General features: G+C 48.3%; 2 protein-coding genes across 24 annotated transcripts in view; one reads left to right on the top strand and one right to left on the bottom strand.

Moving 5' to 3' along the window:
* Nucleotides 1–587: 587 nt before the first annotated feature.
* On the bottom strand, nucleotides 588–8,037 carry C15H9orf78 (chromosome 15 C9orf78 homolog). Its single transcript, NM_001267022.2, is given in 9 exon segments — nucleotides 588–768; nucleotides 1,721–1,819; nucleotides 1,927–2,063; nucleotides 3,384–3,581; nucleotides 4,410–4,487; nucleotides 5,935–6,005; nucleotides 6,145–6,196; nucleotides 7,493–7,552; nucleotides 7,929–8,037. Coding segments are annotated over 9 exon segments (870 nt in total). The 5' UTR covers nucleotides 8,012–8,037; the 3' UTR covers nucleotides 588–676.
* Nucleotides 8,038–8,247: 210 nt separating this feature from the next.
* USP20 (ubiquitin specific peptidase 20) overlaps nucleotides 8,248–23,428 on the top strand; it is a 46,488-nt gene continuing 31,307 nt past the window's right edge. For 4 of the 23 annotated variants that reach the window (XM_077967553.1, XM_015116583.3, XM_077967562.1 and 1 more), the window contains exons 1-2: nucleotides 8,248–8,289; nucleotides 22,237–22,348. The gene's annotated coding sequence lies outside the window, so the exon portion shown is untranslated. Of the gene's footprint in view, nucleotides 8,412–8,668; nucleotides 8,877–9,576; nucleotides 9,965–19,466; nucleotides 19,791–22,162; nucleotides 22,349–23,428 lie in introns of those variants that run through there. The other 19 variants (XM_077967554.1, XM_015116584.3, XM_077967563.1 and 16 more) reach the window with 11 other exon arrangements.

Raw genomic sequence — 23,428 nt, 5'->3', positions numbered from 1 at the left:
CGTGAAAGCAGAAGACACGATGCATCTATAATAATGAAAGCACAATCTAAAGGGTATTATCACACCGTGAACAGTTTCTTCCTGACCCAGAGCAAATGTTAAGAGAAAGACAATATATTTACAAACAAGATTTAATAATGCTCACAAGAATAGAGTTTGCCCCCAAATGGAAAATTACACATTGTTTCGTTTCAAAAAGTTATAAATTTAGTGCCTGAAAAATCCAGCAGGTAAGCAGAAGGACCAATAGGGTCTGTTTCTGGAACTGTTCGCTAGCAAATGAGCATGCTCTGTCCAAGAAGCTCTTTTTCTTTTCTTTTTTTTTGAGATAGTTTTGCTCTTGTTGCCCAGGCTAGAGTGCAATGGTGCAATCTCGGCTCACCGCAACCTCTGCCTCTCGGGTTCAAGTGATTCTTCTGCCTCAGCTTCCCGAGTAGCTGGGATTACAGGCATGTGCCACCACGCCCGGCTAACTTTTTTGTGTTTTTAGTAGAGACAGGGTTTCTCCATGTTTGTCAGGCTGGTCTCAAACTGCCGACCTCAGGTGATCCGCCCACCTCTGCCTCCCAAAGTGCTGGGATTACAGGCCTGAGCCACCATGCCCGGCCAGGAAGCCATGTTTCACGGGAGGGATATAGGGAGAGGAAGGCGCTATTTACATCCCACTCTGCACAGCTCAGTACCGCCTATTCATTTTCTTGAACTTCTCATAATGATAGTCATCAGTTGCCTTCTCGTTAGCAGGACGCTTGCGGTTAGGAGGGGACCCTGAGAAGGAAAAGAACAGGAAAGGTGGCTTGCCATGCTGGAACCCACTGCTAGACTTTACTCCAGGTAGGCAAAGACAACTGCCTGTTTCCTTCCCCACAGGAGCCCCAGCGCCTAACCCAGTGAACATAGTAGGGCCTCCGTAGACACTTATTTGTCTTTTTTTTCTTATTTTGAGATGGAGTCTCACCCTGTTGCCCAGGCTAGAGTGTAATGGCATGATCTAAGCTCACTGCAACCTCCAACTCCCGGGTTCAAGCGATTCTCTTGCCTCAGCCTCCTGAGTAGCTGGGATTACAGGCACCTGCCACGATGCCTGGCTAATTTTTGTATTTTTAGTAGAGACGGGGTTTCACCATGTTGGCCAGGCTGGTCTTGAACTCCTGACCTTAGGTGATCTGCCTGCCTTAGCTCCCAAAGTGCTGGGATTATAGGCGTAGGCCACCGAGCCTGGCCAATACCTTTTTCTTTTCTTTAAAAAAAAAAGATGTGGTCTCACTCTGTCACACAGGCTAGAGTGTAGTCGTCCAATCATAGCTCACTGCAGCCTTGAACTCTCAGTCTCAAGCGATCCTCCTGCCCCAGCTTCCCCAGCAGCTGAGACTACAAGTGTGAGGCACTGCACTCAGCTAACCTTATGAGTAGCTTTTATTTGTCCTTACTGAAATTTTCTGACTTCTTGAGTCTCTACTGTGCTTGAGAATATGAGATTGTATGCTTGATACTGAATTCTCAGAGCAATCCTAACACAGGTAGGTTCTATTAGGATTCCCATGAGGAAACTGAGGCTTAGAAAGGGGAAGGCACATAGTCATGGTCCAGAGCATGGACTGGAACCCAGATGCCCCAGCTTCAGTGCCAACCTCCACACTGTCCCCCGCTGCACCCTGCCTCCATGGGCCCCCACAGAGCTGAGCACTCCAGGCAGCCCCGGGGCCTTTGTTGCACTCACGCTCAGGCTCTGGCTTCTCCGTGTCGCCTACTCTCAAGGGCCGGGCCTTGGGCTCTTCTTTGTTTCTCCGGATGGGTGCGTTGAGCTCTTCATGATAAACTGGACCCAAAGAGACCAGGGGACACATTAGACGGAACATGAGGTTCCTAGGGACCTCAGCCCAAATAAGGGAAAGGGGACAAGACCGCTCTCCCTGAGGGGCTTACATCTGTTGTGCTGCACGTAATTCACGGCCATGTTGGTAGGCACGAAGGAGGTCTCGCTGTCTTTCTTCTTGTTCTGCTGCTCTGCCAGCAGACGGGCCTTGGCATCCTCCGTGGAAATTATATTTTTAATTTTAGCACTATGGAGAGAAAGAAACCATACCACTTAGAAGATGGTAGCACCTTACTACTCAGATGTGAGTGGTGAGGCTGGCAGCCCAGCAGGACATAAGAAAATCATGTGTCCTGGGACACAGCTCTCCAGTTTACCAATCACACTTGTAGTCACATTCTCACGGAACTCTCACGGCCGTCAGAGAACCACAGTTACTCTGCTCTTCTGATCAAGAGCAAATTGAGCTTCAGAGAAGTAAAATGCTTAAGGCTCAAAGTTTGCAAGGCCGGAAAAGAGCCTAGAAGTTTCCCAACTTTCTACTGTACCAAAAGATTATTCTGACAATTGCACTTCTTTCATGACAATTCCCTTTTAAAGTGGATATTTTGTTTTAAGAAGGATCATAGGGAGAAGGGGTGGGTGAGCCTTTAACATGGCCCCTGCTAGAAGAAAACAGAAGAATAAAGGGCCTGATACAGCTGTCAACAGAGGCTAAAGAACCTCTTTTGCTTTCAGCAGCCAGGGGCCCTTACTACTCTGGCCAAGCCTTCAGCAAAACTTCTAGCAACAACCTGCCAGAGACAATCTCGTTTGTATTTGTAGGATTCTAAGAACACAGATAAGAACATGGGGTCTCACTACACTGCCCAGGCTGGTCTCGAACTCTTGGGCTCAAGTGATCCTTCCACCTTTGCCTCCCAAAGAGCTAGGATAACAGGCACAAATCACCATGTCTAGCCTTTTTTTTTAAAAAAAAAAAAAAAAAGACAGGGTCTTACTCTGTCACCCAGGCTGGTGTGCAGTGGTGCAATCATGGCTCACTGTAGCCTCAACTCTGAGCTCAAGTGAGAGCCCAGCTAATTTTTTAAATTTTTTGTAGAGACAGGAGTCTATGTTTCTCAGGCTGGTCTCCTGGCCTCACGTGATCCTCCTGCCTTGGCCTCCCAAGTACTGGGATTATAGGCGTAAGCCACCACACCTGTCTCTCATAAATTTTTTTTCTTTTGAAATAGAGTCTCATTCTGTCGCCAGACTGGAGTGCAGTGGCATGATCTTGGCTCACCGCAACCTCCACCTCCCGGGTTCAAGCCATTTCCTGCCTCAGTCTCCCAAATAGCTGGGATTACAGGTGCCTGCCACCATGCCCGGCTAATTTTTGTATTTTTAGTAGAGACGGGGTTCCACCATCTTGGCCAGGCTGGTCTTGAACTCCTGACCTTGTGATCCACCCACCTCAGCCTCCCAAAGTGCTGGGATTACAGACATGAGCCACCGTGCCTGGCCTGTCCCCCATAACTTTTAACTGGAAAGCACTGTGTCTTCTGCCTATGGGTCTCAAACATACTCGATGCCCAGGTCCACCTCAGGAATGCCACTCAGCATCTGGTTGGAAAGCATTTCCTCGGTCTTCTTTGCTGAGGAAACACGGATGTTTTCGGGAAGTTCATAAAGACAATCCTCTGCATTCTTTGGCTTAACTTTCTGTTCCTCATGTTCCACGATCCCTTTCCTCTTCTTTAGCTCTGTCTCAATGTACTTCATCCTGAAGTGAGAAACCCACAGGCCTCAGGGAGGGGCAGGAAACATACCAGGTATCCTCTAAATTAGCGGTCCCCAACACTGGCCCACAGACCAGTGACGGTCCATGGAGAAACAAGAAAAATACAAAATAACTTGAGTTTTTTTCATCAAGTTAGAAATTTTCCACTTAAAGCAGCACCAACCTATGAGGTTATGTCCCACTAATCTATTGGTGTTACGATGTACAGGTTCTTTAAAGACAGAAAGATGATAGTTTGCCAATAGCTTTGCTGGCTAAATAAAAAGTGGGCAAGTCCATGTTTTATCCCTGCAATGTTTTGGGGAAATATTACTAGTCATGAAACCACCTTTGAAAAGAAGTTTTATTTTTTGTTTTTGGAGACGGAGTTTCACTCTTGTTGCCCAGGCTGGAGTGCGATGGCAAGATCTCGGCTTACTACAACCTCCACCTCCCGGGTTCAAGCAATTCTCTTGCCTCAGCCTCCTGAGTAGCTGGGATTACAGGTGCCCACCACCACACCCGGCTAATTTTGTATTTTCATTAGGGACAGGGTTTCTCCATGTTGGTCAGTCTGGTCTCGAACTCCCCACCTCAGGTGATCCGCCTGCCTTGGCCTCCCAAAGTGCTGGGATTATAGGCGAGAGCCACCGTGCCCAGCCTGAAAAGACCTTTTAAGAGGTTTTCAAAGTTCTTAAGCTGGGAGGTAGAAAGAGAGGGGCCAACTTTGACATCTAGAAAATTCTAGAAACGTCATCTATTGACTAAATATCTTGGACTCTGACTGGGGTCCAGCCCCAATTGCTCATAGCCAAACAGACTGACACTTACATGTCTGCATCCTCATCCCGTCTGTTGGTTTCTGCAGAAAACGATGTCCCCAGGTGCAGGTCCTCCTCTTCACTGATCCTGAAGGGAGAGAACAATGAGGCAGAGCTTTCAAGTCACAACTCAGTGAGGCTGAGTTTTATGTTCTAAGAAGAAAACAAAGACACAAGCATTTATAATATACTATTTACAGTTGGCAAAAAAAAAAATGCTATAGTATAATATGTAAATGAAAGAAACTCTAGAAATATATGCAAGCAAACTGTTGGCTGCTAGTGATACCTCCAAGGATTGAGTGGATACATTTATCCTTAGGTATCCATGGGCGATTGGTTCTAGTGCCCCTCAAGGATACCGAAATCTGCAGATAGTGAAGTCCCTTATATAAAATAGTGTAATATCTGCATCTAATCTACACACATACTACCAAGTCCCTTATATAAAATAGTGTAATATCTGCATCTAATCTAGGCACATACTACCATCTGCTTTAAATCATCTCTAGATTACTTTTAATACCTAATTCAATATAAATGCTATATAGTTGTCACAAAAGTACACAGTGTACTTTTATTTTTTAAACTTTTGAATTATTTGAATGTTTTATTTATTTATTGACATGGAGTCTCACTCTGTCGCCCAGGCTGGAGTACAGTGGCGTGATGTCAGCTCACTGCAACCTCTGCCTCCCGAGTTCAAGCAATTCTCCTGCCTCAGCCTCCTGAGTAGCTGGGATTACGGGCGCCCACCACAACGCCAGGCTAACTTTTGTATTTTTAAAAGAGACAGTGTTTCACCATATCGGTCAGGCTGGTCTCGAACTCCTGACCTCAGGTAATCTGCCTGCCTCAGCCTCCCGAAGTACTGGCATTACAGGCATGAATCACCACAGCTGGCCGGAATGTATTATTTTTGTTAATTGTTTTTATATGAAACTTCCCCCATGGGTTCACTTATTTTATTTTTTTGAGACAGGGTCTTTCTCTGTCACCCAGGCTGGAGTGCAGTGGTGTGATCACAGCTCACTCTAGCCTCAATCTCCCTGACTCAAGCAATTCTCCTACTTTAATTTCCTGAGTAACTGGGACTACGGGCACATGCCACCACACCCAGAGATATATACACACACACACACATATATACATGTACACATGTACGTGTGTGTACATATATATGTACATGTATTTCTTTTTTTTTTGTAGAGACAGGGGTCTCACTATGTTGCCCAGGCTGGTCTTAAACTCCTGGACTCAAGCTAGCCTCAGCCTCCCAAAGTGTTGGGATTATAGGCATCAGACATCATGCCTACAACACACTTTTACAAAAGGAGTCTACCAGCTTGGCTCTAAGTTAACTTTTAAAGACTTTCTGCTTTCTTTGTTTTTAAATAACATACCCTTTGCAAAGCACAAAACCTGCTTCAAGATGTCCCACTAATGCTGCTGCTACAGGCCTCAGCTCTCTGAGGGAACCTAGACCCAGGCAGTGGCTAAAGGTGAATTTGCTTATAAGCCTGTCCTGCACTTACTTATCTTTGCCCCTTTCCTTCAGTTTCTTCATATCCACCATACCACCTGTCTTCATCTGAAAGGGATCATCCTGCGGAAAGCAAACACAGTGAAGAGGAAGCATCTAAATAAATGGTAGTGGAATTTGTTTTCTGTAAAGCACATTCACTCACTGAAGAGCACTGCAGGGAGGGTTGCCATCGCTACCCAGGGAAGACCCCATAACTTACCACTAGAGTTGTCTCCTCTTGTACCTTCTCTCCCACCAGCAGGGCCACAGCACTGAGCAAAACCAAAAACAGGAGAGGGAGAGAGAGAAATGGCATAATTCAGAGATGAGGAGGAACCCTCTCAGGTATGTGGATTGCAACATTAGTGCAAGGGTGGGATTTGAGGGGTGGGCAGGCAAGCCGGCTGGAAAAGCCTATAAGCATAAAACAGGGCTTAACAAGCACCGTACATGCTGGAAGAAGGGTGGGCTGGTGGTGAAGTGGTACGCTTTCCCACTCTCCTGTAAAGCCATTTGGCATTCTCTTGGCCCGGAAATCTCATTTCTAAGATACTCTCATCATGGAAAGTGCAGCTAAAGATAAATTTTTTTTTTTTTAATTGAGACGGAGTCTCGCTCTGTTGCCTAGGCTGGAGTGCAGTGGCGCGATCTCTGCTCACTTTGCAAGCTCCGCCTCCCGGGTTCACGCCACTCTCCTGCCTCAGCCTCCCGAGCAGCTGGGACTACAGGCGCCCGCCACCACGCCCAGCTAATTTTTTGTATTTTTAGTAGAGGCGGGGTTTCACCTTGTTAGCCAGGATGGTCTCAATCTCCTGACCTTGTGATCCGCCCGCCTCGGCCTCCCAAAGTGCTGGGATTACAGGCGTGAGCCACCGTGCCAAGATAAATTTAAAAGAATATCCACTGCAACCTTATTTGATAGGAAAAATTTACAAAATCACCTACATGTCCCAAAATAGGGGATTTGTTAACAAATTACGATACACACATCTGGTGGAATATTATGCAGCCATTAAGAAGGTTTTCTGAAAAATACTCCACAATATGGGTGAATGCCCACAATGTCATAATGAGTTGAAAAGAACAGGGAATAAAAGTATATTGAAAGTTGTTCACAATCTGAGAAAGAGAGAGAGAGAAAAATAACAGATTGGAAAGAGTATTAAATATTAATACCAGGGCATTCTCGGGTGGCTTTGCAAGAAAAAAAAATGTTAACACTGGTCACTTCCGGAATGGAGAATTGTGGGTGCTTTTTATTGTCTTGACTATACTTTTCGAAATTATACAAACTCTTAACGATCGATATGCATTTCACAATTAACTGGTTTTAAGAAAAAACGCGAGTTAGTGACCTGTTTCTGGATCTCTGGAGCACACCCCAAGACGGCACAGCTGAGGGCATGTCCTGGTTAAACATTTGCAAAGAACGCTGTTCTCCAATTTGGGCAGTGGAAAGTGTATAGTGTCTCAAGAGAAGAATCTACGTCTGAGGAGATATTTGCGACAGCGACCCGGACGCGGATGTGTCTGTCGTCCCCGCCTCCTCCTCCCGCCGTGGTACCCACCTCACCCCGTTGGGCCTCTTCCTCAAGTTCTGTACCTCTCTGGTCTCTTCCAGTTTTAATCTTTAAAAAAAAAGAAGAAGAAGAAGGAGCAATGCATAGGCTGAGTGACTTCCCGCGGAATCCAAAGCTAACAGAGCCAACAAGGCACCTTCGATGGCATCCCAGCCCCGCTGCTGAGCCACCAGCACAGTGGTCCAGAGGACGACCTTGTGCCTAGACCCACCGGGAGTCAGAGCCACTGCGCATCCCGGAGGCATCTCTCCCAATTGTGCGGGCTTGGGACCGCGGCCTCACCACTTGAGCCTCAATTTCTCCGTCCGCAGAAGGAACCACCATCCGGGCTGTTAACAATGTCAGCGAAGCGCCCAGCCGGTGGTGAGTCCCCCAAGCAAGTCTATCTCCTACCAGGCCCATGGGAGCCCCGCCCCAAACGCACCGAACCTCCTCTGAGTCCTGCTCATCTTCCTCTGACTCCGAGTCGCCCCGGCGGCGGCGGAAAATCTTCCGGACGACCGGCATGTTTACAATCGCCCAACCGTCCAGCCGCCGCGCCTCTGCGCAGCGACCCAGGCTGCTTCCGGCGCGCCGCAGAGCGGTCAGAGCGCCTGACCCGTCTGGCCCCGCCCCCGGCACGCACCGCCCGCGTGGCCACGGCCCCTTCCCTGGCGTCAGCCTCTTCCGATTGGACGGCGGAGGGAAGGAGGTGGGGCGTCGCCAGACCACCCCACAACCCTGCGCGGCGCAGCGGAGGGGGCGCGCTTGACTGACAGGCGGCGGTGGCGCGGTTGCGAGCGCAGGTGAGTTCCGGGCCGCCACCGGCCGCATCTGTGGGCCGGGCCTCTCAGAGCATTGGCGACCCCAGCCCGGCTCCGGGCTGACAGGGCCTGGCCTCGCCAGGTACGCCAGACGCTGCGGCCAGGTGAGCGGAGCCCGGGACCCCCGCCCGCCGCCGCCCCTCTCCCCTCCTCCGGTCGGCGCCCAGGGGGTCCTCTGGGCCCCAGCACCCCACTCTGAGCCCACTGGAGGCTCGTGGCTTTTCCAGAACCAGGGCCGCCCCCCTCTTATTTCTGCCGGGGCCTGACCTAGCGTTGAAAGCATCCGCGTGGCGTCTCGCGTCTCGGGCGCTGACTTTTCTTTCCTCGGGCTCTGAGCCCTGACGTGCGTTTTTTTCTTTAGGAACAAAAGATGACCACTTCGCTGCGGTGCTGAATTAGAGTCCCAGCGCCGACCGCCTCGCGAATAATGGCCCCCAGCTTCTCCGCGAGGAGAGGCGCGTCTGATGTTTTGAAGCCACGCAGGAGGGTTTGAGCCAGGGGGCTCCTCCTCGGTGCTGGCTGGCCATCCCCCTGGACTTTCACGGGCCTGGTTTTCCTCCTTTGGTCAGGTGGTCTGTCGCTCTACCCTCTGCCCCTTCCCCCCCGAAGATACTGTGAGGATAAAGTTTATTTGAAAAACGGGTATCAGCAAACGCTTAGGAAATACCTAAATGCATAAATAATGGCGTCTAGGACTTTTAAGAACCCCTTAAGTAACAATAGTTTTCCTTTTCTCAGCGTCATCCCTTACTTTGAGAACTACCTCTTACTAAGCAGTTACCATGTGGCAGGCCCTGGGCAAAGCATAATCTTATTGAATTCTCCCAGCAATCCTTTGAGGTAGATTGGTTTTCGTTTTACAAATGAGAATGTGGAGTCTCCAAGGGGCAGTGCGCACCTCAAGTTACACAGCTAGGAGGTGGAACAGGAATTGGTTGCAGGTCAGTCTCTGCAGCACGGTTTGCACAGGGCTTGGCACAGTACGAGTGCAGTGGATGTTTGCTGCTGCTGCTGCAGCTGCTGTTACATCTCATTGGCTGGGGGGAAGGGCTGATGGGGACTGTTTGGGGTTCCCTCTTCTGGAAGACCATTCCAAAGCAGGGCAGCGTTTCTGGAATGCCTTACGTTTTCTCTGGAACAGTCTCCGCTGAGATTGTTCTTCTCTTCCTTGGGCTGGAAAAAAAATAGTAGACTCAGGACTTCTTGCACCAGCCTTTTATCTTTGGTCAAAATCCACATATTAAAGTCTCAAAGTCTTGCCCTCTGCAGACTGGTTCAGCCAAACCCAGATGCACCTGCACTCACTGGATGCGGAGTCCCTGTCAGATGATGGAGAGGCTTCTTGGGAATTGCTGCAGGAGTCCGGGGGTCAACGTCGGCAGCTCTCGTGCTCTCAGAGGTGGCTCTGAATCTGCACATCAAGCAGTCCATCCGCCAGGGGTGGGTGCTGGACACTACTAAGGAAAGGGCAAGAAGGCCAGGGGCATTTCTGGATCCTCCTCCTCAACTGAAGTCCCAGGGTACAGATGAGCTGCCCCCAGCCTTGCTCCGTGAGGCCAGAGGACCCAGTGATACCCACCACCTGTGCTGTGGCAGATCTAATTGAGTGCTGTTTAGCAAAAGGAATGCTGAAAAAGTGGCAGCTGTGAATCTGGCAGTAAGTGGCTTTGCAAAGAGACTGCAGCCCAAGTCTCACTGGGCCCTTTTAAGGGTAGGATGAGACTGCCTCTCAAAAGGACCCTCCCGGAAATACAGGTTCTATGCAGTTCAAAGATGAGTCCAAGGTCTTAGTCTTGTTTGGGAGTTCAGTTGTTTAAGAAAATGTAGATTCATCCTAGGTTTAGGTTGGTTTCCTAGCTCCTTTCTGGAGCCAGATGAAATGTTGGCTTGTTTCAGGGTTCAGGGAGCATTCATATCCAGGTGGATTTGGGATCCAGCAACGTGATCCAGTTCACAGCCCAGCTATAGTCAGTATCCAATAAATGTATTTATTGGAGCAATGTATTCAACAGATACTAAGCATTTACTATATGAAGCAGGCACTGTTCTAAGTGCTTGAAATAAGTCAGTGAGCAAAAGAGACAAAAGATCCCTGATTAGTTGAGTGTTTGTTCTGATAGTAACGTATGTAAAGTGTGTTAGAAGATGGTAAGTGCTGTGGAAAAGAAAAAAATAGAGCAAGGTAAGGGAAATCACCTCCGGGAGGGTGGCAGGGTTGAGTTGCAAATTAAAATTAGCACATTCTTGTTTGAATTTGGTTGGGAACATGACAGATAAAGCAGTGGATTGAATGATAGGCCTTGGGTTCCAGTTGCTGCCCGGTGGTTTGAGGGTCTGTAAGCTTGATCTTTATTTTATAAAGGCTTTTATTTAGAGGGTACACCCTGAACTCAAGTCCTGATTGTGGGGTATTTAATAGTGATGAAAGAGCCAGGCTTTTCTTAGCTTTTCACCTTAGCAAGACAAACAGATATCCAACTGGTTCTCATTAGCGTGAAGGAGGAAACTTGGAGAAACCATGCAAGTGGACAACAATTTTTTTTTTTTTTTGAGATGGAGTCTCGCTCGGTCACCCAGGCTGGTGTGCAGTGGTGCAATCTTGGGTCACTCCAACCTCCACCTCCCAGGTTCAAGTGTTTCTTCTGCCTCAGCCTCCTGAGTAGCTGGGATTACAGGTCCCCACCACCACACCTGGCTAATTTTTGTATTTTTAGTAGAGACGGGGTTTCGCCATATTGGCCAGGCTGGTCTCGAATTCCTGACCTTGAGTGATCCACCCACCTCTGCCTCCCAAAGTGCTGGGATTACAGGTATGAGCCACTGTGTCCGGCCAACAACAAATATTTAAAGACAGGAAAGTGGCAGTGCTCTTTGGCTTCAGTGAGCAGTCAGGGCTCAATAAATAGAAATTTCAGGAGAGCCAATTTCCATTATTATAAAGACTTAGGTTTGAAGCAACTAGAGCTGCCCGCTGGCAAAAGGATGATTTTATCATCAATGACTGCTCAAACTGGGTTTGGAGAACAACCCAATAGGGTTTTTACAGAGCAGAGTTCTGCCTTAAGGGGAAGATGCATGGTTTATAAACCCCCCTAAACTCTGAGATTGCGTGGGGGAAGCCAGCTGCCTGAAAAGAGAGGATCTGATTTCAGGCCCCAGAAATCATGATTTTCCTAGTTCTTAGTTTCTGCATCTTTAATATGAGTTTTTTCTAAGGTTTCCAGTCTGAGCTTCAAGACTGAGTTTCAGCTCATGCTTACTCACCACCGAGTGTGAGGCTTTTAATGACCTGGGCCAGTGACTGGCTCCAGCCTAGGGTAGCCGCAAGCCCATGCCTTCTCCAATTAAGGGACTCTTCCGGACAGAGCTCAGAGCAAAGGGCGGTAGCAGGTTTTGGGCTGCAGGGAGATACTGTCATATCCTAGACTGAAGGAAGTTAAGCTGAGCAGAAAAATGCTCTGAAGAATGACTCAGAAGAGGCTTTTGTGAGGAAGCTTCCTTGGAGTGTGCGTGTTTGGATTTGGGGAGGTGAAGGTCGTCCCCATGCCAGGCTGGCCGGGGCTGTTTGTGACATCATGGAGCTGAGCGTTCAGAGCACGGGCCTCAGGGCAGGTAGTCGTGGGTTTGAATTATGGCTCTGCAGCTCAGTAGCTGTGTGACTTCAGCCAGTTATTCCACCTCTCTGAGCCTCGTTGTCTCCATCGTTAGTGATGGAGATGGATTTAGTTTGGAACCTTGCCACCTCCCAGGGTGGTTGTGAGGGCCCAGTGAGGTCATATGTGAGAACACCAGACTAAGATGTTAGTGTCAGTTCCAGTATTCAGGGCCGTGGGGCAGTGGGCAGGGCAATGAGGAAACACAGAGGTGTGTGGGCAGCAGAGATCGTGGAGGTGCGGAGGCATGAGGAGGCCTGAGGGCTCTGCTTCCAGAGTCAGGATGGTGACCTCCGAGTGAGGACTGGGTTAAGGGAAGGGGTGGGTGTGTCTGGGACTTCGGGAGAATGCTGTTGTGTGGAGGTGGAGTGAAGACAGCAGGAAGGAGAGAAAGGCTGTGTGCTGTGAGGGCCAGAGGGGAATGTGGAGGGGGTGGGCACACACCCTATGCAGGGCTGGGGGTGTGAGATGACTAATGTGGTTGGGGTCAACGTGGGCAGGACTGTGGGCATCGTTGTGTGGGTGGAAGGACCAGAAGTGTCACCCTCCCCATCCTGAGGGACTGGTTCCTTGCTGGGAGGAGGAGGATGTAGCCAGGACCTCTGGGAAACCATGAGTAACAGGCACCAGAGGCAGCCAGGTCCAGATGTGCTGCCTGCCTGAGCCCACAGGCTGTGCTGGCTGGTCCCTCCCCTGCCCCTCTTCAGGCCTTGCCCCTCCACTTTGCGCCTGTGGGTGGAGTGGCACTTTCCCCCTCCCTGGAGGCTCAGGGAAGGAAAGCTGCCTTTATGAGCCTGAAGCATCTTGTAGGTCTCCTGGGGCCAGCAATGGTGGGCTCTTTGCCAAAAGTCTCAGGCCTTCCTCCTCCCATCCTGTGCTCTCCTGCCCCAAGAGAGGAGGCTCTGGTGGGCCAGGAGGGCCGGGCACACCCTGCACCTTGCTGACTTGTCGCACAGTAGGTCCTACTCTGCGCAGCTGCACCTCGGAGCATGTTCTTTCAGCTGCACAGGTGTCTTTCCCTTTCAGCCTTTATGAAACGCCTGCTGTGCACACTCCATATATTTGCACAGAGGCACAGGTGGGACGGGAAGAGTGGGGAAAGCAGACACAACCTGCTGGCTTCCTGCTGTGTTGCTTCCTGTCTGGGACTTTCCATTCTTCCTCTGTGAGTTGAAAAACAGCCGCCCTTGCCCGAGAGGGTGGGTGAGCGAAGCCCTGGGTACTAGGTCTGGAGGCTCAGTGGGTGCTGGGTCCTGGATCCTGCGATGGGGCTGCCTGTTCCAGAAAGCCCCCTCCCTGCTCCCACCTCAAAGGCGAGAAAGGGAATCTATTTTTTTAAAAAGTCAAACTTTCAAAGTTACAAGAAGAATACAGTGAACTCCCACTTACCCCTCACCTAGATTCACCAATTGTAACATTTGCCTTATTTACTCTAGCTCTAATCTCTATACTTATTATCATAATTATTGCTGATTCAGGTAGGAGTAAGCTGCAGCCATCACAGTCCTTTCCCCCTAAATATCCCAGCGGGAATTAACTAAGAATAAGAACATTATCATACGTAACCAGAGAGTGAGTTCTACCTTTAGAAACTTTCTTCTTTTTTTTTTTTTTTTGAGACAGAGTCTTGCTCTTGTCACCCAGGCTGGAGTGCAGTGGCGTTATCTTGGCTCACTGCAACCTCTGTCTCCTGGGTTCAAGTGATTCTTCTGCCTCAGCCTCCTGAGTAGCTGGGACTACAGGCGCCCACGACCATGCCCAGCTAATTTTTGTATTTTTAGTAGAGACGGGGTTTCACCATGTTGGCCAGGTTTGTCTTGAACTGCTGATCTCAGGTGATCCGCCAGCCTCAGCCTCCCAAAGTGCTGGGATTACAGGCGTGAGCCACCACTCCTGGCCTAGAAACTTTCACATTGATGGAATCATGTATTTGTTTCCCAGACTTGCTATAACAAAGTACCACAGACTGGGTAGCTTAAACAACGGAGATTTATTTTCTCACAGTTCTAGAGGCTGGAAGTCTCAGATCAAGGTGACTAAAGGTTTGGTTCTTCTGAAGGCCCTTTCCTTGGCCTACAGATGGCCATCTTCTCGCTGTGTCCTGGCTTGGTGTTTCCTCTGTGTGAGTCCAGATTTTCTCATCTCATAAAGATACCAGTAAGATTAGATTAGGGCCTGCCCTAAAGATCTTATTTTAACTTAATTACCTCTTTAGAGACATTATCTTCAAATATGATTACATTCTGAGGTCCTGGTGGTTAGAACTTCAGCATATGAATGGGGGAGAGAGAACAATTCAGACCATAACAAATACTATGATCTGATAGGCAGTCCACACTCAGGCATGCTGGTTGTCCTGGATATGTTCTTTGTGGCATCCTCCAACCTTGAACCACGATCCAGCTTTGTCATGTCTCCTCAGTGTCTTGCCTGGAACAGTTTCTCAGCCTTGGTGGAGCAAAGGAATCTTCAACTTGCAGGGAAGCGAAGGTGCTCAGCAGGAATGAGGGTTCAGAAGCACAGGCTGCCCCAGGACAGGGAAGCTGTTGAAGGGTTTGCTCTAGTCCATGAAGTTGCATTTCCTGGCTTTTTCTTTGATGTTAAAAGCACCAGGAGGCGAACTTAGATCTCAAGAAGCGCACCAAGAATCCGTGCATGAGTGCCCTGTCGTGTGTCTGACTCCATCACCGTGGTGCCTGTTTGTTGCTGGGCTGGCTGGCCTGCAGAGCCCTGAGTGGTCTCATAGAGGGTGCCCTTCTGAGTGACCTTGAGCGTGTGACTTCTATTCCTACCAATTTCAGTGTCCTAATTATAAAACAGCCAGTGACACAAATTATAGTAGTAAACATTTTTTGAGCATTCTTGTCATGCAAATCAGTAGAAAATCTGAGCCACCCAGAAAGTCCATGAGGCCCTGCCCTCGGTCATTCAACTTAGTGTTTACTGTGTATTGGCTCACTTCATCTTCTGAGTAACCCTAGCTGCTGCCATTGTCCCCATTTTATGAATGTGGAGACCGAGCGATTTATCTAAAGTCACAGACTTGCAAGGGGCGGAGTGAGGTATGAACCCAGGGCTACTTGTCCCTGTAATTTCCTTCCATAATGACTGTCACCTCCCGGGATAATGGATGTGCAGCAGCTGACCCTCGGTGAGTGTAGGAAAAGGAGGTGCTGGTGGTGATTATCACCCCCCTAGTGTCTGCTTGCAAGTACGCTGAGGTTGAAGTATGGGACTCTGTGCCCTACAAGAACAGGGCCTATGCCTGGCTGTTTCCCAGCACCCCAAGTCACTGTTCCTAAGGAGGTACATGGTCAGTATTGGTTGGGTACCAAAGAAAAGCAAAATGACAACTTTCAGACAGCTGAGATGTGTACCCTCTTGTCGACCCCCATGCTTCAGATAATTTAGGTCCTGTGTGTAGAATTTTTTTCTTTTTCGTTTTCTTTTTTTTTTTTTGAGACGGAGTCTTGCTCTGTCACCCAGGCTGGAGTGCAATGGCGTGATCTCAGCTCACTGCAGCCTCCACCTGCTGGGTTCAAGCGATTCTCCTGCCTCAGCCTCCTAAGTAGCTGGGATTACAGGCATGTGCCACCACGCCTCGCTAATTTTTTGTATTTTTAGTAGAGATGGGGTTTCCCCATGTTGGTCAGTCTGGTCTCGAACTCCTGACCTTGTGATCCACCCTCCTCGGCCTCCCAAAGTGCTGGGATTACAGGTGTAAGCCACTGCACCTGACCCTGTGTGTGGAATATTAAGCACCTAGTGTTTTCTGTACTACCGCCGTTTTTCCTTAATAGAAATAGTTTTTCACCATTAATTTATAAAACGTTAGTAAACCTTAAACTTTCTATGTTTCATATACTGCTGATAGGCAGATAAATGTATATACTTTTTCCAAAGGGAAGCTTATCAGTATCGATGTAGAGCTTTCAAAGCACAGATTTTGACCAATAGATTTTTTTTTTTTTTTTTTGGTCAAAGATGTAGGCCAGGCATGGTGGTGTACACCTGTACTCCCAGCACTTTGGGAGGTCACGGTGGACTGATCACTTGAGGTCAGGAGTTTGAGACTACCCTGGCCAACGTGGTGAAACCTCATCTTTACTAAAAATACAAAAATTACCTGGGTATGATGGCGGGTGCTTGTAATCCCAGCTACTCAAGAGGCTGAGGCAAGAGAAACACTTGAACCCAGGAGGTGGAGGTTGCAGTGAGCGGAGATCACGCCACTGCACTCCAGCCTAGGCGACAGACTAAGACTCCGTCTCAACAGTGATAACAACAAAAAAACAGGCTGGGCGCAGTGACTCATACCTGTAATCCCAGCACTTGAGAAGCTGAGGCAGGCGGATCACCTGAGGTCAGGAGTTTGAGACCAGCCTGGCCAACATGGTGAAACCTCATCTCTACTAAAAGTACAAAAAGATTAGCAGGGTGTGGTGGTGCATGCTTGTATTCTCAACTACTCAGGAGGCTGAGGCAGGAGAATTGCTTGAACCCGGGAGGTGGAGGTTGCAATAAGCCGAGATTGCACCACTGCGCTCCAGCCTGGGCAACAAGAGTGAAAACTCCATCTCAAAAAAACAAAAAGATTTATTCAAAGATTCACATTCCTGGTGGTTCACGCCTGTAATCCCAGTACTTTGAGAGGCCAAGGCAGTCAGATTGCTTGAACCCAGGAGTTCCAGACCAATCTGGGCATCATGGCGAAACCCTGTCTCTATAAAAGAAAAATTAAAAATGAGCCAGGCGTGGCAGTGCATGCCTGTAGTCCCAGCTACTTGGGAGGCTGAGATGAGAGGGTGGCTTGAATTTGGAGATTGAGCTCAGTCGAGATTGCACCTCTGTACTCCAGCCTGGGTGACAGAGGGAGCCTCTGTGTCAAAAAAAAAAAAAAAAATATGTTTGTACATGTAAGAAAGACTTACCAAAACCAAAAAGGTAACCATATTTTTTTCCTGTACAGCAGGATTACAGGTGATTTTTATTTCATTTTATGTCTGTGTCTGTTTCCAGTGTCTATAGAGGCATATATCAAATTTATTAAAGCCAGACAAAAATGCCTTTAAAATTTTCAGGACAAGTAGGAGAAGATGAAAAATTTGAGTACAACATGGAGGTAAATGAGGCAAAAATGAATATTGAGAGGGTCGGTTGTGGTGGCTCATGTGTGTAATCCAGCACTTTGGGAGGCGGAGGTAGGCAGATCGCTTGAGCCCAGGAGTTCAAGACCAGCCTGGGCAACACGGCAAAACCCTGTCTCTACCAAAAATACAACAATTAGCCAGTCTCATAACCTGGTCTCTAAATAAATAAATAGATACAATACAAAAAACACGTGTTGAGGGCACATCTTGGTCTGAGTGAGTCACCTGGAGAGGTGTGCTTGGGAGCCATCCAGGTAGCAGCTTTGGGGCCTTCTGGGATCACTCAGATGCTCCCACCCCTTCTCTGAAAACCATGGAGGCTCAGGGCAGTGCCTGGCACGGGGGCCTGGAGAGTTCCAGGGGACGGAGGCTCTGTCCCCTGTGGTGCCCTCAGGGGTTTGGGGAAGAGCAACATACCTAGGAAGCCAGATACTCTTCTTCTTTTCTTATTTTGGAAACTTGAAAATCCATTAAAAGTAACCAATTTCGGTATTCTTTTTTGTTTGTTTTTGTTCTTAGGATCAGAGATTTAACAGGCAAAAGAAAGAGAAAGAAAGGAAAACAGCTCTCTCTCTAGTGAGAGAGAGGGGACTTTTGAGAGGAAAAGCATTTTTTGTTGTTTTTTGATTTTGATTTTGTTTTAGAGACGGGGTCTTGCTCTGTTCCCCAGGCTGTAGTGAGTGGCACGATCCTAGTTCACTGCAGCCTTGAGCTTAAGGGATCCTCCCTCCTCAGCTTCCCAGAAGCACTGGGATTACAGGTGTGAGCCACTGTGACTGACCCTATTAGATTATTAGATTAGAATGATTGTAACAGAGTCATTCAGGAAGCAAGTATAGGAAGGAAAAAAAAAAGGCAACACAAGTTCATTGTAGAAAATGCAGAAAAGCAAAAAGGAAATATAAATCACATGACTTTATCCTCCAGAAATGATAATAGCATCCTTTCTCTAGGCCCAAAACACATTGTTTCACCAAAATAAGAATTTAATAATAGTTTTTTTTTTTTTTTTTTTTTTGAGATGGATCTGTCGCCCAGGCTGGAGGGCAGTGGCACGATCTCTGCTCACTGCAAGCTCCGCCTCCCGGGTTCACGCCGTTCTCCTATGTCAGCCTCCTGAGTAGCTGGGACTACAGGCAGGCACCTGCCACCACACCCAGCTAACTTTTTTGTATTTTTTTTTTTAGTAGAGACGGGGTTTCACTGTGCTAGCCAGGATGATCGTGATCTCCTGACCTCGTGATCCACCGGCCTTGGCTTCCCAAAGTGCTGGGATGACGACAGGCGTGAGCCACTGTGCCTGGCCATTTTTTTTTTTTTTCCCCTGAGACAGGGTCTTGTTCTGTTGTCCAGGCTAGAATGCAGTGGTGCCATCATAGCTCACTGCAGCCTCATACTTCTGGGCTCAAGCCATCCTCTCATCTCACCTTCCTGAGTAGCTGGGACTACAGGTGCGCACCACCATGCCCAGTTAATTTTTAAATTTTTTGTAGAGATGGGGTTTCACCATGTTGCCCAGGCTGATCTCAAACTCCTGGGCTAAAGCAGTCCTCCTGCCTCGGCCTCCAGAAGTGCTGGAATTATAAGCATAAGCCACCTAACATGGTCTAACAGTGTTTTATGACTTTGTATTTTTGGGCCGTTCAGCAAATATTTTCAGAGAAGTTACTGCCTTTTTTTTTTTTTTTTTTTTTTTGAGACGGAGTTTTGCTCTTGTTGCCCAGGCTGAAGTGCAGTGGCGCGACCTTGGCTCACCACAGCCTCTGCCTCCCGGGTTCAAGCGATTTTCTTGCCTCAGCCTCCCTACTAGCTGGGAATACAGGCTCCTGCCACCATGCCTGGCTAATTTTTGTATTTTTAGTGGAAACAAGGTTTCACCATGTTGGTCAGGCTGGTATCGAACTCCTGACCTCAAGTGATTTGCCTGTGTCAGCCTCCCAAAGTGTTGGTATTACAGGCGTGAGCCACCTCACCCAGCCTGACTTGTTTTACTGAGCAGATGTCTTTAAGGTTCATGTTGGAGCAAGTGTCAGAATTCCCTTTTTTAGGCTTTTTTCATTGTATGTCTATTTATTGATGGGCACTTGGTTTGCATCGTCTTTTGGCTGTTGTACATAATGCAACTATGAACATGGGTGCACAAATATTTCTTTTTTTTTTTTTTTGAGACGGAGTCTCACTCTGTCGCCCGGGGTTGGAGTGCAGTGGCCTGATCTCAGCTCACTGCAAGCTCCGCCTCCCAGATTCGCGCCATTCTCCTGCCTCAGCCTCCCGAGTAGCTGGGACTACAGGCGCCCGCCACCTCGCCCGGCTAGTTTTTTGTATTTTTTAGTAGAGACGGGGTTTCACCGTGTTAGCCAGGATGGTCTCGATCTGCTGACCTCGTGATCCACCCATCTTGGCCTCCCAAAGTGCTGGGATTACAGGCTTGAGCCACCGCGCCCGGCCATCAAATATTTCTTTGAGTTGCCGCTTTTAGTGTGTTTGGGTGTATACCCAGATGTGGATCGCTCAATAGTGTGGTGCTATTTTACAGTTCTGGAGGAACCGCCAAACTTATGCCTCTGCTGCACCATTTCACATTCCCACCAGCAGTGCACAGGACTCCAGTTAATCCACACCCTTGCCAACAGCCAACATCTTTTTTTTTTCTTTTTTTTTTTTGATGGAGTCTTGCTCTGCCGCCCAGGCTGGAGTGCAGTGGTGTGATCTCAGCTCACTGCAGTCTCCGCCTCCCAGATTCAGGTGGCTCTCCCGCCTCAGCCTCCTGACTAGCTGGAATTACAGGCGCCTGCCACCACACCCAGCTAATTTTTGTATTTTTAGTAGAGATGGGGTTGCACCATGTTGGCTAGGCTGGTCTCGAACTCCTGATCTCGTGATCCGCCCGCCTCAGCCTCCCAAAGTGCTGGGATAACAGGTGTGAGCCACTGTGCCCGGCCTCATTCTGATTTAAAATCAACTTTATTGAGGTATAATTCTATTGAGGTATAATTTACATATAAAATGCATATATTTTAAAGATACAGTGCACACAAGTTGACAGGTGTATACATCTGATTAAACCTCACCCCAGATAAGATCTAGAACATTCCAACACCACAGAAAGTTCCTTCTTGTCTGCAATATAGCTCTACCCTTTGCCCCAGGCAGTCACTGATCCAGTTTCTATCATCATAGGTTAGTTTTGTGTCTGTTTTGAAATTTTATATAAATGGAATCATATGGTATATATGTTTTTGTATCGGATTTTTTTTTCCTTGCTCAGTTTAATGTTTCTCTAAATCCGACTCATGATTTAGAGCAAGACTCTGTACCACACAGATCTGATCAGAGTCATACCTGTTACAAACTAGCCAGGTAAGCCGAGCATGGTGGCTCATGCCTATAATTCCCCGCACTTTGAGAGGCTGAGGCAGGTGGATCACCTGAGGTCAGGAGTTTGAGACCAGCCTGACCAACATGGAGAAACCCTGTCTCTAGTAAAAATATAAAATTAGCCGGGCGTGGTGGCATATGCCTGTAATCCCAGCTACTCAGGTGGCTGAGGCAAGAGAGTTGCTTGAACCTGGGAGGCAGAGATTGCTGTGAGCTGAGATCACACCATTGCAACGAGCAAAACTCCATCTCAAACAAAACGAAACAAAAACTAGCCAAATAACAATCCCCCCCCAGAATTGTTACTTAAGTTCCAATTCTGTTTCTTCATCTGTAAGATGGGAGTAGTGAGAATATATTGAAGGCTGTTAGCCAAAGGGCTGATTTTTCTCTCTGAAGTTGCAGGAATGTGAGTCCAATTGCACTTGCAAATCAAGAGTGGACCTGTTAAATCAGCCGGGCGTGGTGGCACACGCCTGTAATCCCAGCTACTCGGGAGGCGAAGGCAGGAGAATCACATGAACCCAGGAGGCAGAGGTTGCAGTGAGCCAAGATCATGCCACTGCACTCCAGCCTGAGCAGCAGAGTGAGACTGTCTCAAAAAAAATAAACAAATAATGGGCCAAGTTATAACCTGCCCCCTCTCTCCCCAGCCACCCAACTAGAGAGATTATCATATACCAAAGATGCTAGCGAAACCCACACCACTGCAGCTTAAGATAGTGTAGGACTAGTGCCAACTCAGGGCATATGGCCTCAGCAGAAACAATGAAGAAAACTTAAAAACCCGACTTCAAGTGAGGAGGTTTGGAATTTGGAATCTTGAAGCTGTCATTGTCATGTGACTATTTTAAATGGTAGCTTCTAATTGCCTCTCCCTCTTTGAGCTGTCCACATCTGGGAGACTGTGACCTGCCAGTGAAGTGTGGGTAGTGGCAATGTGTGGATGAGCTCGGTTGTGCATGCAGCCTGGGCCTGCTGAACACTTAAGGGTCGGGGGTTCTCAGGGAATCCCTGAGAGCTCAAAGGATGACCTGAGGGGCCTGGTGGCATGTGTGGAAGGGGCCAGGCCTTCCTGTCCAGAGGGTTGATTGGCTGTGGCAGCCTGATGGGACAATAGGAGAGGCCCTGCAGATCCCTCCAGCAGACCTGTGCAGGATTCCTCCTGGGGAGCACCAAGTTAATGCCCCAGCAGTGACTAGTGAAGGCCAGCACTCCCTAGGAGGGGCTGCCCCTGTGTGCCAGCTCTGCCTGGGCCTTGGGCAGCTGGCCCAGGAGTGATGTGGTGGTACTGTTCTCTGGATGCACAGGGCGTAGTCTAGCCTATGGACATCCCCAATATCCCGAAATTCGTTCCTCCCAGGAGGAATGCTGGGCCCTTTTTAGCTTCTAGTTGGTGCTAAGAATGATTTTAAAATAACAGAACTGTCTGGGCCCAGTGGCTCAGGCCTGTAGTCTCAGCACTTTGGGAGACCCGAGGTGGGAGGATTACTTGAGCCCAGGAGTTCAAGACCAGCCTGGACAACAAAGCAACACCCTGTCTCTATAAGAAATTTTAAAGAAATTAGCTGGGTGTGGTGTTGCACACCTGTAGTCCCAACTACTTGGGAAGTTGAGGTGGGAGGATCACTTGAGCCTGGAAGATCAAGCTGTGATCATGCCACTGCACTCCAGCCTGGGCAAGCGAGCAAGACCCTGTCTCAAAAATAATAACAGAACTGTGTGAAATGCCCTGGTTCATCCCCCAGGCTCCTTGCCAGAGGCCTCCACTCACTCCAGACCACTGCAGTCCATTGCTGTCAGCTGTCAACGAAGGATGCGAATGCTGGCCGCTTCCTGCGGACTTCGTGTCACCCAGAGGTAAGCCCATGGCCTCCTCTTAGGTGGGTGCCTTCAACACATACTGAGGAGGATACATGGATTTTTCTCTGTAGATGAAAGAATGGAATTGTGATTATGGGTTTTTTTTTTTTCAAGTCCTTATCTCTTAGAAAAATACAGATGGAATGTGATCGCCTGTGTGTCTGGGATTTGCTACAAAAGCAAGAGGAAGCAGGAGGTTGAGATGAAGCAAGATTGGCCATGAGTTGTTGATTGATGAGTCTAGGTACATGGAAATATGGAAGTGTGTTATACAGTTCAGTCTACTTTGTTTTTTCATTTTTTTCTTTATGTTCATCTTCAATGTGACAGTAAGTTCTGCCTGCTTTTGCACATTTACATTTTATACAAGTTAGAAAGCAACTGAGCGGGCCTTTAGGATCTGACCAACTTGAGGTTCAGCTCTAGCACCAACATTCCTGTGAGACCTTAGACAAGAAGGAGCCTGTGTTCCTTAGTCTGTGAAATGGGGCTAATCACAGCTGCCTCAATGATTGCTGGGATAGTTTTTCATAAACGAATGCACGAAAAGCCCTTAGCTTAGTATCTGACACCTCATGAGTGCTAGTTACTCATGTTCTGAATGGGAATCTGGCCAGTTGACCCTGGCTGACCATTTGGGACAGGGAGGGGCACGTAAGGAGGAGTCTGGGGGTCCACCTCTCAGATCAGGGGGCACACATGCGGCTTCTGCTTTTGTTTTTTTTGTTTATTTGTTTGTTTTTTTTTTGAGGTGGAGTTTTGCTGTTGTTGCCCAGGCTGCAGTTCAGTGGCACCATCTTGGCCCACCGCAACCTCCGCCTCCTGGGTTCAAGTGATTTTCCTGCCTCAGCCTCCTGAGTAGCTGGGATTATAGGCATGTGCACCACGCCTGGCTAATTTTGTATTTTTAGTAGAGACGGGGTTTCTCCATGTTGGTCAGGCTGGTCTCGATCTCCTGACCTCAGGTGATCTGCCTGCCTCAGCCTTCCAAAGTGCTGGGATTACAGATTACAGGCATGAGCCACCGCACCCAGTCTTTTGTTTTGTTTTTAAGACCCCTGTAGACACAGAGGCTTC

This window comes from Macaca mulatta, chromosome 15, assembly GCF_049350105.2.
Source record: "Macaca mulatta isolate MMU2019108-1 chromosome 15, T2T-MMU8v2.0, whole genome shotgun sequence".
Classification (NCBI taxonomy): domain Eukaryota; kingdom Metazoa; phylum Chordata; class Mammalia; order Primates; family Cercopithecidae; genus Macaca; species Macaca mulatta.
The sequence above is the reverse complement of the archived record's forward strand: the minus strand, read 5'-3'. Positions and strand labels throughout refer to the sequence as shown.